At 39.7% G+C, this 15,905-nt stretch overlaps 1 protein-coding gene across 3 annotated transcripts in view; it reads right to left on the reverse strand.

Moving 5' to 3' along the window:
- Positions 1-200: 200 nt before the first annotated feature.
- LOC126291651 (endoribonuclease Dicer-like) overlaps positions 201-15,905 on the reverse strand; it is a 286,500-nt gene continuing 270,795 nt past the window's right edge. For all 3 annotated transcript variants that reach the window (XM_049985218.1, XM_049985216.1, XM_049985217.1), the window contains 4 exons: positions 13,498-13,718; positions 7,851-8,016; positions 7,019-7,094; positions 201-1,771 (listed from right to left, as the gene is read on the reverse strand). In XM_049985218.1, coding sequence (XP_049841175.1) covers positions 1,603-1,771; positions 7,019-7,094; positions 7,851-8,016; positions 13,498-13,718 — 632 coding nt within the window. In that variant the 3' untranslated portion in view covers positions 201-1,602. The remainder of the gene's footprint in view (positions 1,772-7,018; positions 7,095-7,850; positions 8,017-13,497; positions 13,719-15,905) is intronic.

A 15,905-nucleotide genomic window follows, 5' to 3' on the forward strand; every position in this document is an offset into this window, starting at 1 on the left:
ATCAAATGGTGCTTATGAAAATTAGTTTTGTAGTCCTATTCATAAATTAAAATTCGCCCAAAGCTTTTATCTTCATTCACTGTGAAATCACATGAAACTTTCAGTATCCGCAACACATCTCATACAATCATCCTTGGTTATGTTCTTAGGAACAGGACAAACCAGATAACATGCAGAATAATAATTATTTTGTCAAGACATAAACAATAAATATCATATTTTATTAGACTGAATCATTGGCAATAATATGAAAAATACATATATAGCACAGATTCTTCAATCAAAACACACACACACACACACACACACACACACACACACACACACACACACACACACACACACACACAGACATTAAACATGTCAGTCTTAATTTACAATGGATGTATTGCAGTATTATTGTAATGCTTGCTCTCAATACACAGAATATTACAAAAAGCAATTACCATTATCTATAAGACAGTATATATGCTTTTTCCCCAGCAAAACATCCCACTTTAAATTTCTGCTTTACAAAAACATTCTGCAGTGTGGACTTAAAGACTATATATTATGATTCCATTAATTGTGTTAAATTTGTACATTACTTAACTTCAATAGAATACATGTGAGACTGTTTACAAATGTTGCATTATCATCTTACATATACCTCATAACGAATAATATTTTGTGCTTTTTTTTTTTTCAACCAGTGAAGTATGCTGATAACCATTTTTTGTACAGCACTTGCACTGGTTTTGGACAGCTCTTCATAAGAAGTAGGAACAAAAGGAGAAGGGATACACAGAAACTCCACAAAATGGTAACACATCACTCTAATCAGGAACCAGGCAACACAACACTAAAGAATGCTGGCCTGCCAGTATTCTTGTGTATTGTAACAACAACAACAAAATATACACTCACAATATGTAAGCCAGAACTGAAAATTAACAGTGTATAAGCTAAGAGAATATTCCACTGTTCTATTCACTCCTGCTTCAGCTTTGGAGAGGAAAACAAAAAAGGGTCAGTAACATGCCAGTTTGAAACTGCAGTTTTGTCACTGTGATGAAACTACAACAAAAGCACACACACTCACATATGTCCTTTCTATAATCAAATAGAAACTTCTTCACTTCTAAGAAATTTGTGTAGGCGTATGCTGTCTCAATGAGTGAGTCATCTGTAGAGAGTTAGTCAATGAAAATTATTCTTTAAACCTTGTATTCATATGGGGGACTTTATCCCCAAAAGTATTATAGTATTCCCATATTTCCGATGATAACATCAACAAAAAATACACAAACACAATATGTAAATAAAAATTATTAATCTTCAATACATGACTCTGAAGTGGAGTCTAGTGTTACTCTCAACACTATATGACTCCATCATGATACAAGGACATGTTCCAGTTGCCCCTACACTATATACACATTTTCTTAACTCTTTTCTAGGTTTACTGTTTCAAAAAAATGACAGAACTGTGAGGTTTTAAACAGTTAGGAGAAAAGGTGTGTACGTAGTGTATGGGCGAATGGAGATTCACTTGGAGCTGCCCAGAGGGCACTCCGAGTACAGATGTATCTGCATCAGTCTGTGCTCGCCCTGTGGCTCTATTTACAGTTTCCTGTCATTTTTGTGAATATCTTTCAATGCAGCTTTTGCAGCAGCCGTTTTTGCTGCCTTTTTTGTTGTTCCAAATCCATAGTACACTTTCCTCTCATCTTGTAATATTACTTCGACAGTTACTGCCAAGATGTTAGGCTCACTTGTTTTTGTTGCTTCACTGGAAAGGAAAAACAAGAAGCAGGTTAAAACGTTAACACATATCAAAACACAGAAGCAGTGGGTTATAAGAAAAGGTTGTCAGAAATTCCTTAATAAGTGAAAACCTAGTTGTCCTAGCTGTAGGTATCAAAATATAGCCTGAAGCCAAAAGATTCTGAGAGCTACATATAATAACTAGAAAGTGGTTGGCTGTGCCAAGAAAATGACCACAAGATGAAGGCTGCCTTATTGTTTGACACACAATAGAAAAACAACTGAAATCACTCAACAGAGGAAAGTCCACTGGACCTGACAGTATACCAATTCGATTCTACACAGAGTACGCGAAAGAACTTGCCCCCCTTCTAACAGCCATGTACCGCAAGTCTCTAGAGGAACGGAAGGTTCCAAATGATTGGAAAAGAGCACAGGTAGTCCCAGTCTTCAAAAAGGGTCGTCGAGCAGATGCGCAAAACTATAGACCTACATCTCTGACGTCGATCTGTTGTAGAATTTTAGAACATGTTTTTTGCTCGAGTATCATGTCGTTTTTGGAAACCCAGAATCTACTCTGTAGGAATCAACATGGATTCCGGAAACAGCGATTGTGTGAGACCCAACTCACTTTATTTGTTCATGAGACCCAGAAATTATTAGATACAGGTTCCCAGGTAGATGCTATTTTCCTAGACTTCCGGAAGGCGTTCGATACAGTTCCGCACTGTCGCCTGATAAACAAAGTAAGAGCCTACGGAATATCAGACCAGCTGTGTGGCTGGATTGAAGAGTTTTTAGCAAACAGAACACAGCATGTTGTTATCAATGGAGAGACGTCTACAGACGTTAAAGTAACCTCTGGCGTGCTGCAGGGGAGTGTTATGAGACCATTGCTTTTCACAATATATATAAATGACCTAGTAGATAGTGTCGGAAGTTCCATGCGGCTTTTCGCAGATGATGCTGTACTACACAGAGAAGTTGCAGCAAAAGAAAATTGTAACGAAATGCAGGAAGATCTGCAGCGGATTGACACTTGGTGCAGGGAGTGGCAACTGACCCTTAACATAGACAAATGTAATGTATTGCGAATACATAGAAAGAAGGATCCTTTATTGTATGATTATATGACAGCGGAACAAACACTGGTAGCAGTTGCTTCTGTTAAATATCTGGGAGTATGCGTGTGGAACGATTTGAAGTGGAATGATCATATCAAATTAATTGTTGGTAAGGTGAGTGCCAGGTTGAGATTCATTGGGAGAGTCCTTAGAAAATGTAGTCCATCAACAAAGGAGGTGGCTTACAAAACACTCGTTCGACCTATACTTGAGTATTGCTCATCAGTGTGGGATCCGTACCAGATCGGGTTGACGGAGAAGATAGAGAAGATCCAAAGAAGAGCGGCACGTTTGGTCACAGGGTTATTTGGTAACCGTGGTAGCGTTACGGAGATGTTTAGCAAACTCAAGTGGCAGACTCTGCAAGAGAGGTTCTCTGCATCGCGGTGTAGCTTGCTCGCCATGTTTCGAGAGGGTGCGTTTCTGGATGAGGTATCGAATATACTGGTTCCCCCTACTTATACCTCCCGTGGAGATCACAAATGTAAAATTAGAGAGATTTGAGCGTGCACGGAGGCTTTCAGACAGTCGTTCTTCCCGCAAACCATACGCGACTGGAACAGAAAAGGGAGGTAATGACAGTGGCACGTAAAGTGCCCTCCGCCACACACCGTTGGGTGGCTTGCGGAGTATGAATGTAGATGTAGATGTAGACTGATGAACCAAAACATTATAACCACTGTCCAACAAGAGATTCAATACCACCTACATGTTACCATGTTGACCCAATTATGATAGCAATAGGCACAGGACTTTGTGGCTGAACCACAGATCAATGGAAAGATGTCACTAGTCAGAAAAATTATATTTCTTATTACTTCAGGTCATGCGATTTTGGGAGACACTAGAAAATGCAAAGTCAAAAATACCAAAGCACAGATTGGCACAGAAAAGAAATACAAGGCAATAGCAGGAAATTTTCCTACACACAAGTGCACCAATAAGAATCGAGAAATGCTCGTCAACTTCTGCAGAAAATTCAACTTAAATCTAATATCAATCGTTTCCAGGGAATTACAAAGGACAAAGAAGACCTGATCTTCTCCTAATACACATTTATGCTCTTATCAACTGTATCATGTGGCAATAACTAAGCAAAACCATTGCTGTTTGTCTCTGGCCTTTAGGGTCCACATTTCTCAACCATAAAAGGGGACAGAAATGCGAGTGTTTTGAGAAGCTGGACCTTTGTGTTGTTCATTATCATTCTGTTCTGGCAGAACTTGGTGAGCTTTTTTTATACTCATTCGCCCTACTGTGATCTGTCTACTCATCTTCACAACTTCTCAGATTGCAGACGGTTGAGGCAGATGAAAAAAATGCACAACTTCCTGTTCCTTTAATCAACCTGTGATTTAGATCTGTGCTCCTTGCTCAATTATCAAGAGTTTGGACTTGAGATTGATGTCCAATCAATATGACTCACTAATGTCTTTTACTTTTGTTAGCAGCTTAGCAAGTACATCTTTGATGCTGGCTAAAAGCACAGTGTCATCAGCAAATTGGAAGTTGTTAATGGTCCTTCCACAAACTGAGATGCTCTTGTCCAACTGTCAACAGTTTTCCTAATGACGTTTGGCACGGATGTTTTAAAATTAATGGATAGGATACATTTCTGTCTGACATCTTTTGATACTCTGAGGAATTTGCATATACCAGCACTTGCTTCACAGCTGTGAAGTAATTATTACATGGGAGTTCTGATCAGTGCTAAAACTCTGCAAGCAGCTGTCGTCATACCTTTTGCCTGGCAAGTCACATACACAGTCAAGGAATAAAAAACAGAAACACGGAGCTCTTGTGATTTCTCACTTTTTGCTGTAGGTTGGGGATTTTTTCATGAGTTCTTTTTCATTCAACAAGATCTGCTTCTTTGATGGGCATGTGAGGCTGAATTAATAAATGGAAATATCATTTAACAAATACTGAATCATAATTTGTAATAAAAAAAACATCATTTCTTAATTACCATTTGCACAAAAATGTAAGTATTGCTACAAATTAAAATTTGGTACAAAAATTAGAAACATCAAATAGCACATAAAATACTTTTTCTGTTTCTACAAACTGAACAGTATTAGTGAAGTATATATTTTTAAATTTAACAAAATGGCATTCCGCATGCAAAAAAAAAAAAAAAAAAAAAAAAAAAAAAAAAAAAAAAAAAAAAAAAAAAAAAAAAAAGGCTCTGAGCACTATGGGACTTAACTTCTGAGGTCATCAATCCCCTAGAACGTAGAACTACTTAAACTTAACTAACCTAAGGACATCACACATATCCACGCCTGAGGCAGGATTCGAACCTGCGACCGTAGCAGTCGCACGGTTCCGGACTGCGCGCATGCATCAAATTTGAATTTATTTCCATATGGCCAGTAGTAAAAAAATAAGTTATTTATATGGAAAAAAGTCATTAATTATTTGATAATTAAGTAACATTTATATTTGTCAACAAATATGTAATTTAAATAATTGCTATCATAGTTGTGCTCACATCAGAAAGCAGTTGCATAATGAAGAAGAGGTGGAGGATATGTTTGTTTGCTTTCTTTTAGGGCACAAAAACAGCTGGGCTCATATGTGCCCAAGTAAAAACCATAAACACGAAGACAGAAAGGAGTTAAAAAATGACTACACGTCAATCCCAATCGACATAAGAGAACACAGCTAAAAACAGGGATGTGGAGAAAGGTCTACAAAGAAACTGAGGTCCAGAACTAAAATTTAAATGGCCTTTGCCAAAACGCGATCTACAGCCCATGCATCATTAGCTACAATGGCCGATAACTCAGACAGTAAACCCAAGTAGGAATGTAAACAGTTAACACGACATTCCGTTGGGAAATGGCAGACAGTTAAAATTTGGGTTCAACATTACAAAGTGGTGGGGGAGCACGACTTAACAAATGACGATGGCAAAAAAGGCAGTGCCCAATATGCAATCCTGTTAAAATTATCTCCTCCTGGTGGGCTGGCCAAGAGGAGATCATCCAAGCTGCTGGGAGAGACTTAATAACCTGGAGCTTATTCCCGTGAAGGGAGAACTCATGGCGATGCCAAAGTGACACCACCTCCTGACAGACAGCAACACAGAGATCGTCACAGAGGGAATATAAGAATTAGTGGCCTGACGTAAGAGGGTTGCAGCCTCGGCAACAGTGTCAGCAGCCTCATTTCCTGTCAGGCCGACATGACCAGAAACCCCCATAAACAGCACAGTCGTTGCATAAAGAGTGAGCAAGTGACAGCTTTCCTGGACCCGTTGCAGTAAGGGATGGATGGCGTACGAGGTGGAGGACACTTTGCATCATCACCAGTGTGCTCTCTGTCTGTCTTTCGCCTCACTCTCCTCGCAATTGGCCACACTAGGGTGAGCACCACACTGGGCTGACGTTTGTGCTTCTGACACTTCCTAGTAGAATTTATAAGCTAGAAACACTCTCTCTGTCCATTCTTGGTGTGTTTAAATGCCATCCATAACAAACATTATAGTACTTAAGTAACCTCATCAAGACCAAACCACCATGAAAACCAGTAGTAAATATTCTACGAGCATCCTGAAGGCAGAAGTAACAGAAAGACACTATTAGCTGGAGTATCACACAGCACACTGCCCCTTGCCAATGTGCATCACATCACTACCCATCTTCTTATGTGCGCACCACAATATTGAGATTCGAGCCAATGATTTTACAATTATACAACTATTATGCTTCGTATGATTTTTAAAACATAGCCTCGCAATTAAGATCAGTTCTGTCTGCCTGCACTTAGAAACCTCTTGACCTCCAGATAGATCTGATTGCATGCTCTCACTCGATACTGTTCTACAACATAAATGTTCTCGGGCAACACAGCTAAGATCAAAATAGAATTTTTTTCTATAGGCGTGTGCAGTAAACAGCAAGCATTGTATTTTTTAGGAGAAAGAAACGAAAGTTATTAGGTCTGTTTCTTTCAACTTTTTGAGCGTCTTGTGACACTGTGAGATGGTTTGTTTTCTTCATTAGTGTCCAACAGTGACTGCCACAGTTCCCTTTATAATAGATCTCACCAACTAAAACATTATTTACTTTAAACTAAATACTGTTCTTCAAATTAACTGGAGGATGAGATGAAACTAACATGCAAGTTTCAAGTACACATACCTGAATTCTGGGTGTACTTTACATTTTTCATACAGTTGACGAACAGCTGATTTTGGAATGGTTTCTGCAAAAGTTTCTGTAAAAAAAGTTATGGCGACAGTGATGAGTTATGATACAGATTAAACAAATACCAATAACTAAATAATCATATTATTTATTCTTTCTTTTCTCTATCTTTCAGTTATCTTTTAACAATTTTTATTACAATGAATAATTCAATTAATGCTTCCATCCAAAAGTAACACAGAATGGTAAATTACATCAAAAACTTCTTAAATTCTTGTGTCATTTCTACTAAATTATATCAAGTAAGTAACACATAAGTGGAGCAGTCACTATTTTGCATCCAAATTACATTCTATTACATCACAATTGTACACGATTCTACTGAGACTCAGGGTGGACACCTGTGTCTTATTAATGGAGCATATACACCAACAGCAATGAGCAGTTTTTTCGACATTTGGAACTTTTCTCTTTTCAACAGAAAATGTCAGATGGCTTTGCGATCTAAAAGCTGCCGTAGCATTTGCTGCATTTTTCCTTGTGTTATTAGCACAGTCAAAAAATGGACAAATCACATACAAACTATACAATCTCAAATAAGGGCACTGTAGGTAGCTGTTAAAAAAGTGATGGCATTAGTATTTTTAGCATTTCAATAGTTTTGAAAGACACTGTGCTTTGTTTTCTCAGACTCTTCCCACTAATATGAAAACCACCCCCACACCTCCACCCTCATTCCCAAGTCCACCAGGCACCAGGTCAGATCATTGCTACACTCCGTCAAAAAAATACAAACATCAAAGACATTCCTCTGAAGTGTACTTACTTATTTCATTCTCCATGAGCTTGTAATAAACATTCCACAATGTCTTCAGACATTTGCCACTGTCCAGAAATATTGCACCAGCCAGAGATTCAAACAGGTCACCGAGTACTTTAGGGACATCGACAGCTTCTGCCAGAGTGTCATCTTCCTCCAAGAGCAGGAGAACCTGTAACACGCATTGGCAAAAGTTACTGCAGAGACTGCCGGTTGCAAAACGCCATCTGTGTCAGTAACCAATCACAGGATCAAATTTTATTAGAGTCACAAACATTGCCAATTAAAATTACCACAATTGCCTGTAAGTAGCAGTCATTTATGGTGCACACTCCACCTACGTTAACTTAAAGTAGTTGTAGACTAGAATGTAACTGATGTGTTAATGATTAATGAAGCATTCAATATCAGTCTACTACTAAACTATGTGAAGCAATATTTTATCTATTTATTATTTTAATCTTGGGAGTTGAGAATGAGTTTCAATAAACCAAAGCCATTACTTATCATTTTAGAGGTGTCCCCTAACTGAAATTTTATGGCTATTATAGAACATTTTCCATAATGTGCCTCAATATGAGACAAGTTATGCAGGCTGGTAACTTTGAACCTGGAACTACTTATGATACCATATCCAGGTTCCCAACAATTTGTAGTGCATCAAGGGGCACGAATTTTGCTATATGATAAAGGGCTGTATTCTTTTTATCTCCAGGGACTGTAGTGTTACAATTGCTGACAGTAACACTCTCGTGTTTCCCACCTGAGCAACACAACATGAGCATTTATTAATTTATATTTCACTGAATTTACATGAATTTTACTTCAATATAAACACATAATTTTGTTTCCTTTCTGTTTCAAGTGGAGTCTACAATAAAGTGACAATGAGACACAGGGAACCCTTGCACCAACACATGGTTTTTTGCACTCAGGGTCACCATGGTGCTTTGGGTGATAGGCAATGACAGCAATAAGATGGGATCTGTACTGTCAAGAGCACTGTTGGCTTTTTATAGTAGTAATTAAATAAAAGACATAAAAGAAATGATGTAATTGAGCTCTGTAATTAAACTAGTGTAAATGAGCAGTAAGCATTTTTTATAATTGTGACAAACATAGTTTGTTCACATTGTTTAAAGAAGATCTTGTATGTATTGTACGTAGAGTAGTCAAGAGATGTATCACGTATAAAATAAACTATGATACAAGGAGATTTATTGAAAAGCTAATATAGAATTCAGTGATTTTTTTATTGCACTTAAAACGAAATCATTATTAAGTTGCTTCTCGGGCATAAAATTATTCAAAAAATCAAAGTAAAAGAAGTTCTAACTCATAAGCACTGAATGACAGTTATCTGTGACTTATTAATTAAAAACAAAGATTCCAAGACTTACCAAGCCGGAAAGCGCCGGTAGACAGGCACAATAAATAAAACACACAAACGCACACACAGAATTTCTAGCTTTCGCAACCGAGGGTTGCTTCTTCAGGAAAGGGGGAAGAAGAGGGGAAGACGAAAGGATGTGGGTTTTAAGGAAGAGGGTAAGGAGTCATTCCAGTCCCGGGAGCGGAAAGACTTACCTTAGGGGGAAAAAAGGACAATTGTACACTCGCACACACACACATATCCATCCGCACATACACAGACACAAGCAGACATTTGTAAAGGCAAAGAGTTCGGGCAGAGATGTCAGTCGTGGCGGAAGTACAGAGGCAAAGAAGTTGTTGAAAGACAGGTGAGGTATGAGCGGCGGCAACTTGAAATTAGCAGAGGTTGAGGCCTGGCGGATATCGAGAAGAGAGGATATACTGAAGGGCAAGTTCCCATCTCCGGAGTTCGGATAGGTTCGTGTTGGTGGGAAGTATCCAGATAACCCGGACGGTGTAACACTGTGCCAAGATGTGCTGTCCATGCACCAAGGCATGTTTAGCCACAGGGTGATCCTCATTACCAACAAACACTGTCTGCCTGTGTTGATTCATGCGAATGGACAGTTTGTTGCTGGCCATTCCCACATAGAAAGCGTAACAGTGCAGGCAGGTCAGTTGGTAAATCACGTGGGTGCTTTCACATGTGGCTCTCCCTTTGATCGTGTACACCTTCCGGGTTACAGGACTGGAGTAGGTGGCGGTGGGAGGGTGCATGGGACAGGTTTTACACCGGGGTCGGTTACAAGGGTAGGAGCCAGAGGGTAGGGAAGGTGGTTTGGGGATTTCATAGGGATGAACCAAGAGGTTACGAAGGTTAGGTGGATGGCGGAAAGACACTCTTGGTGGAGTGGGGAGGATTTCATGAAGGATGGATCTCATTTCGGGGCAGGATTTTAGGAAGTCGTATCCCTGCTGGAGAGCCACATTCAGAGTCTGATCCAGTCCCGGGAAGTATCCTGTCACAACTGGGGCACTTTTAGGGTTCTTCTGTGAGAGGTTCTGGGTTTGAGGGGATGAGGAAGTGGCTCTGGTTATTTGCTTCTGTACCAGGTCGGGAGGGTAGTTGTGGGATGCGAAAGCTGTTTTCAGGTTGTTGGGGTAGTGGTTTAGGGATTCAGGACTGGAGCAGATTCGTTTGCCACGAAGGCCTAGGCTGTAGGGAAGGGACCGTTTGATATGGAATGGATGGCAGCTGTCATAATGGAGGTACTGTTGCTTGTTGGTGGGTTTGATGTGGACGGATGTGTGAAGCTGGCCATTGGGCAGATGGAGGTCAATGTTAAGGAAAGTGGCATGGAATTTGCAGTAGGACAAGGTGAATCTGATGGAACCAAAGGAGTTAAGGTTGGAGAGGAAATTCAGGAGTTGTTCTTCACTGTGAGTCCAGATCATGAAGATGTCGTCAATAAATCTGTACCAAACTTTGGGTTGGCAGGCTTGGGTAACCAAGAAGGCTTCCTCTAAGCGACCCATAAATAGGTTGGCATACAAGGGGGCCATCCTGGTGACCATGGCTGTTCCCTTTAATTGTTGGTATGTCTGGCCTTCAAAAGTGAAGAAGTTGTGGGTCAGGATGAAGCTGGCTAAGGTGACAAGGATCACCTGCCGATCACCTCCAACCCTACCTAAAACCTCTTGGTTCATCCCTATGAAATACTCAAACCACCCTCCCTACCCTCTGGCTCCTACCCTTGTAACCGCCCCCGGTGTAAAACCTGTCCTATGCACCCTCCCACCGCCACCTACTCCAGTCCTGTAACCCGGAAGGTGTACACGATCAAAGGCAGAGCCACGTGTGAAAGCACCCACGTGATTTACCAACTGACCTGCCTACACTGTGATGCTTTAATGTGGGAATGACCAGCAACAAACTGTCCATTCGCATGAATCGACACAGGCAGACAGTGTTTGTTGGTAATGAGGATCACCCTGTGGCTAAACATGCCTTGGTGCACGGACAGCACATCTTGGCACAGTGTTACACCGTCCGGGTTATCTGGATACTTCCCACCAACACCAACCTATCCGAACTCCGGAGATGGGAACTTGCCCTTCAGTATATCCTCTCTTCTCGATATCTGCCAGGTCTCAACCTCCGCTAATTTCAAGTTGCCGCCGCTCATACCTCACCTGTCTTCCCACAACTTCTTTGCCTCTGTACTTCCGCCTCGACTGACATCTCTGCCCGAACTCTTTGCCTTTACAAATGTCTGCTTGTGTCTGTGTATGTGCGGATGGATATGTGTGTGTGTGCGAGTGTACAATTGTCCTTTTTTCCCCCTAAGGTAAGTCTTTCCGCTCCCGGGATTGGAATGACTCCTTACCCTCTCCCTTAAAACCCACATCCTTCCGTCTTTCCCTCTCCTTCCCTCTTTCCTGAAGAAGCAACCGTCGGTTGCGAAAGCTAGGAATTCTGTATGTGCGTTTGTGTGTTTTATTTATTGTGCCTGTCTACCGGCACTTTCCCACTTGGTAAGTCTTGGAATCTTTGTTTTTAATATATTTTTCCCATGTGGAAGTTTCTTTCTATTTTATTAATTAAAAATGTTTTCATAAAGAGAATAAATAAATATTGAAGCAGTAGGATGTTTCCTTCCTCGAATTGTTGAAAAAACCTACTATTACTGACAAAAAAGTTCAAAAATGAAAAGAAGGGCAATACAATAAATTTTTTTACATCCCTACTACAAAAAAGAAATATATTCAAATTTGTGGAATTTTCTCGAACTCTTATGACGTTTGATGCAGTTAATAAAATACAATCTGAATTAACTAGCCTAAGCATACACTATATGGGACACCACTAGGCACAAACGTAAGTTGGATGACCTGAACCCTCACCCTTCCTGTCCCACACACTGTTTGCGTTTATTCACTGATTAGTTTTTACACATTTGTTATGTCTCTGTTGCACTACTGAAGATGACTTTTACTATGTAACTTTTGGCCAGAAATGTTTTCTTGTCCACTAGCAAACTACCATCTCTTACAACAATAGTTATTTTATGATAACAATCTCACAAGACAAAAATTAATTAGACTTGATTCTTGATAATGTAAAGCTGATAAGGACCTCAGAAAAAATTTGAGGGAGAGGTTGATTTAATGAAAGTCTGACAGATCATAGTGAAATAAGAAATTATCGACATACGGGTGTGCCCTAAAGAAACAAAGTTAAAAAATATAACTGCAGTTGCAATATTATTTGTCTTGCTTTATAAAGGGAAGCAGAAAGTAGCTATCAGAAATTAATTTTTGAGAATTTAATTTAATTCATTATTATGGAAACTTATTATGGAAACTTTCATGTTGTAAAGAAATGCATGACCTTTTCCTGCTCACTGAGCTTCTGAGTGCTTGGTGAAGTGTGTTTCCTATTTCTGTTGTGACCAAAGCAGAAAATACATTACTGTCTACTTCCATTATAACAGTGTCCACTTGCCGCTCTCCCAGTGACAAGTTTGCCTCTTTTGGAGTCGCAGGTGGAATCAACTGTTACTTCTCCCTTTATGTCGGACATGGATCATAAATTGCCAGTGGGCTTCCTAGGTAATTTATCCGTAACAAACAAGCTGTGTGACAAGCATTCACACCTTGTCCACATTCCTTCTTACAAATGATGTCAGAGGCGAAATCCTTAATCCAGAGACTAACAGCGAATGACTCAATATTCATTCTTTGAAACACAGAAGTCATTTTACTGGAGCCACCTCCTCCCTCTGTATAATACACTTCCAGCAACTTAATTTTTCTGTTGCAGGATTGTCGGCAGCATGGATAGTGGAATCTTGGAGTTTTTTCTGCATCCTATGTTTTTCTTTTTTCTACTCCACATTCCACACTTTGAATAGCCTCCTCCTTTTCTGCACATGTCAAACACGTGTACTTCATTTTTACAATGTTTTTTGGTGCTGTAGTATGTTATGCATTTTTAAATAAACAAAGGGGGATAAGGAAGAGCTGAATGACAAAATTATTAATCGACCATTTGACAAAAAAATTCAGAATACCAAATGCAGAACTGTCATAGGCGGTCTGTCATTACAATCACTACAATTGACCGAGTGTACCCAAGCACACGAGGTTTCTACAATTTATTGGACTTTTTTTCTAGGGACAAGACAGAGATCAGTAAAAGTGTAAATAAGTACTTGAGAACATTTACAGCTTATGTTGTTCTGTAATTTTTGAATAAGGTGAATAAAATTAACTGTACCTCATCAGTGACTTTATGGTCGTGTGCCTCCTGGTACCTTACAAAGGCGTCCACTTTATGGAACAGCTCCAGAGATGAATACCTGCAGTACTTGTGAATGCTGTACTTTACAGTGTAGGCTGCAAACGTATTGTTGTTAACGAGGGCCGATCGCAGGTCGGTGAGCTGCCCAGGTGTCAAATCACTGTACGTTTCAAACAAATAGCTTGTTATCAGGAAATCTGAAATCAGGGTGTGAAGAATATGTTAAAGGTTATACTGCAATTCAAAAAACTTTCTACATCTACATTTATACTCTGCAAACCACTGTGAAATGCATGGCAGAGGGTATGTCCCATTGTACCAGTTATTAGGGTTTCTTCCAGTACCCTTCACATATGGAGCATGGGAAGAATGACTGTCTGAATGGCTCTGTGTATGCTGTAATTATTCTGACCTTATCCTGACGATCCCTATGTGAGCAATACATAGGGGGTTGTAGTATATTCCTGGAGTTATCATTTAAAACTGGTTCTCGAAATTTTGTTAATAGATTTTCTACGGATAGTTTGTATCATCTTCAAGAGCCTTCTTGTTCAGTTCCTTCGGTATCTCTGTGACACTCACCCACAGATCAAACAAACCAGTGATCATTCTGTATATCTTTCATATCCCCTGTTAGTCCTACTTGGTATGGGTTGCACACGTGATTTGCTAGCGTGCTTCCCATGCACGTGGTCTACCAATAAACTGAAGTCTACTACCAGCCTTAACCATGACTGAGTCTATGTGACCATTCCATTTCGTATCCTATAAAGTATTATACCAGTATTATACCCAGGAATTTATTTGCACAAGTTGGCCAATTCCAACAGTTATTCATCGGTACGGTATTATAGTCATAGGATACCACTTTCCTCCCCCTCCCCCCTCCCAAATGCACAATTTTACATTGCTGAACATTTAAAGCAGTTGCCAGTCTTTGCACCACTTTGAAATGTTATCAAGATCTGACTGAATATTTATGCAGCTTCTTTCAGATATTACTTCAGTATAGATAGTTGCATCATCTGCATAAAGTCTCAGATTCCCACTAATATTATCTGCAAGTTCATTAATATACAACAAGAGGAGCAAGGATCCTAACACACTACCCTGGGACAAAACTGAGTTACTTCTACTTCTGACAATGGCTTTCCATCCAAAATAAGATGCTGTGTCCTCCCTACCAACAAGTCCTCAATCCTATCACAAATTTCACTTGATACCCTATTTGATCATACTTTTGACAATAAGTATAGGTGTGGTACTGAACAAAATGCTTTACGGAAATCGAGGAATATAGCATCTACCTGACTGCCTCGATCCAAAGCTTTCTGTAAGCCACACGAGAAAAGTGTGAGTTTGGTTTCACTTGATCGATGTTTTCAGTATCCATGCTGGTTAGCACTGAGGAGCTCATTCTGCTTCAAGATACCTCATTATGTTTGAGTTCAGAATACGTCATAATATTCCACAACAAATCAGTGTCAAGGATACTGGAAGGTAGTTTTATGGATCACCTCTGCTACACTTCTTGTAGACTGGCGTGTCCTGTGCTTTTTTCCAAGAACAGGCTGCGGTTTTTTGTTTGAGGAATCTACGATAGATTGTAGTTAGAAGAGGGGTTCACTCAGCTACTAATTCAGTGTATAATCTGACAGGGATTCCACCAGGCCTGGAAGTTTTCTCAATTTTAACTATTTCAGATGTTTCTCAACTCCAGTGACACTAATACTTATCTCATTGATCTTTTAAGTGGCATGGTGATTAAATTGGGCAATTCTCCTGACTTTTCCTTTTTAAAGGAACATTTGAAAATGGAGTTAAACATTTCAGCTCTTGCTTTGCTACCATCAGTTTCAGTTCCTGTCTCATTCACTAGGGACTGGACATCAACTTTGATGCCACTAACAGCCTTTACATATGACCAGAGTTTCTGCATGTTCTGTGAAATTTTTCATTTCACAGTATTCTGATATAGTAGTCACTGGGAGCATGACATATTGCTGTCTACACAGACAAACACGTTTCATTCAGCAGCTCTCTACATGTAGCCCTACGTTTTATTTTACACCTATTATACAGCAATCTCTCTTTCTTCAGAGGTTTCTTTACACTGGCTGTATACCATGGAGGTTACTTCCAATTATGAACTGTTCTACTGGATATATACCTATCCAGTACATGGTCCACTATTCTTTTAAACTTGAACCATATTTCCACCACATGCTCCTGCCTGTGCTGAAAGTTTGAAGTTCCTCATTGAGATATGACACTACTGGCTTTTGCCTAGTTTACTGAACATATATTCTACTTGGTTTAGTTGTCCTTTGTACTCTGGTAATCACTGTTGCCACAACCGTGTTTTGGTCAGTAATATATTTCAG

This window comes from Schistocerca gregaria, chromosome 9 (genome assembly GCF_023897955.1).
Source record: "Schistocerca gregaria isolate iqSchGreg1 chromosome 9, iqSchGreg1.2, whole genome shotgun sequence".
NCBI classification, from domain to species: domain Eukaryota; kingdom Metazoa; phylum Arthropoda; class Insecta; order Orthoptera; family Acrididae; genus Schistocerca; species Schistocerca gregaria.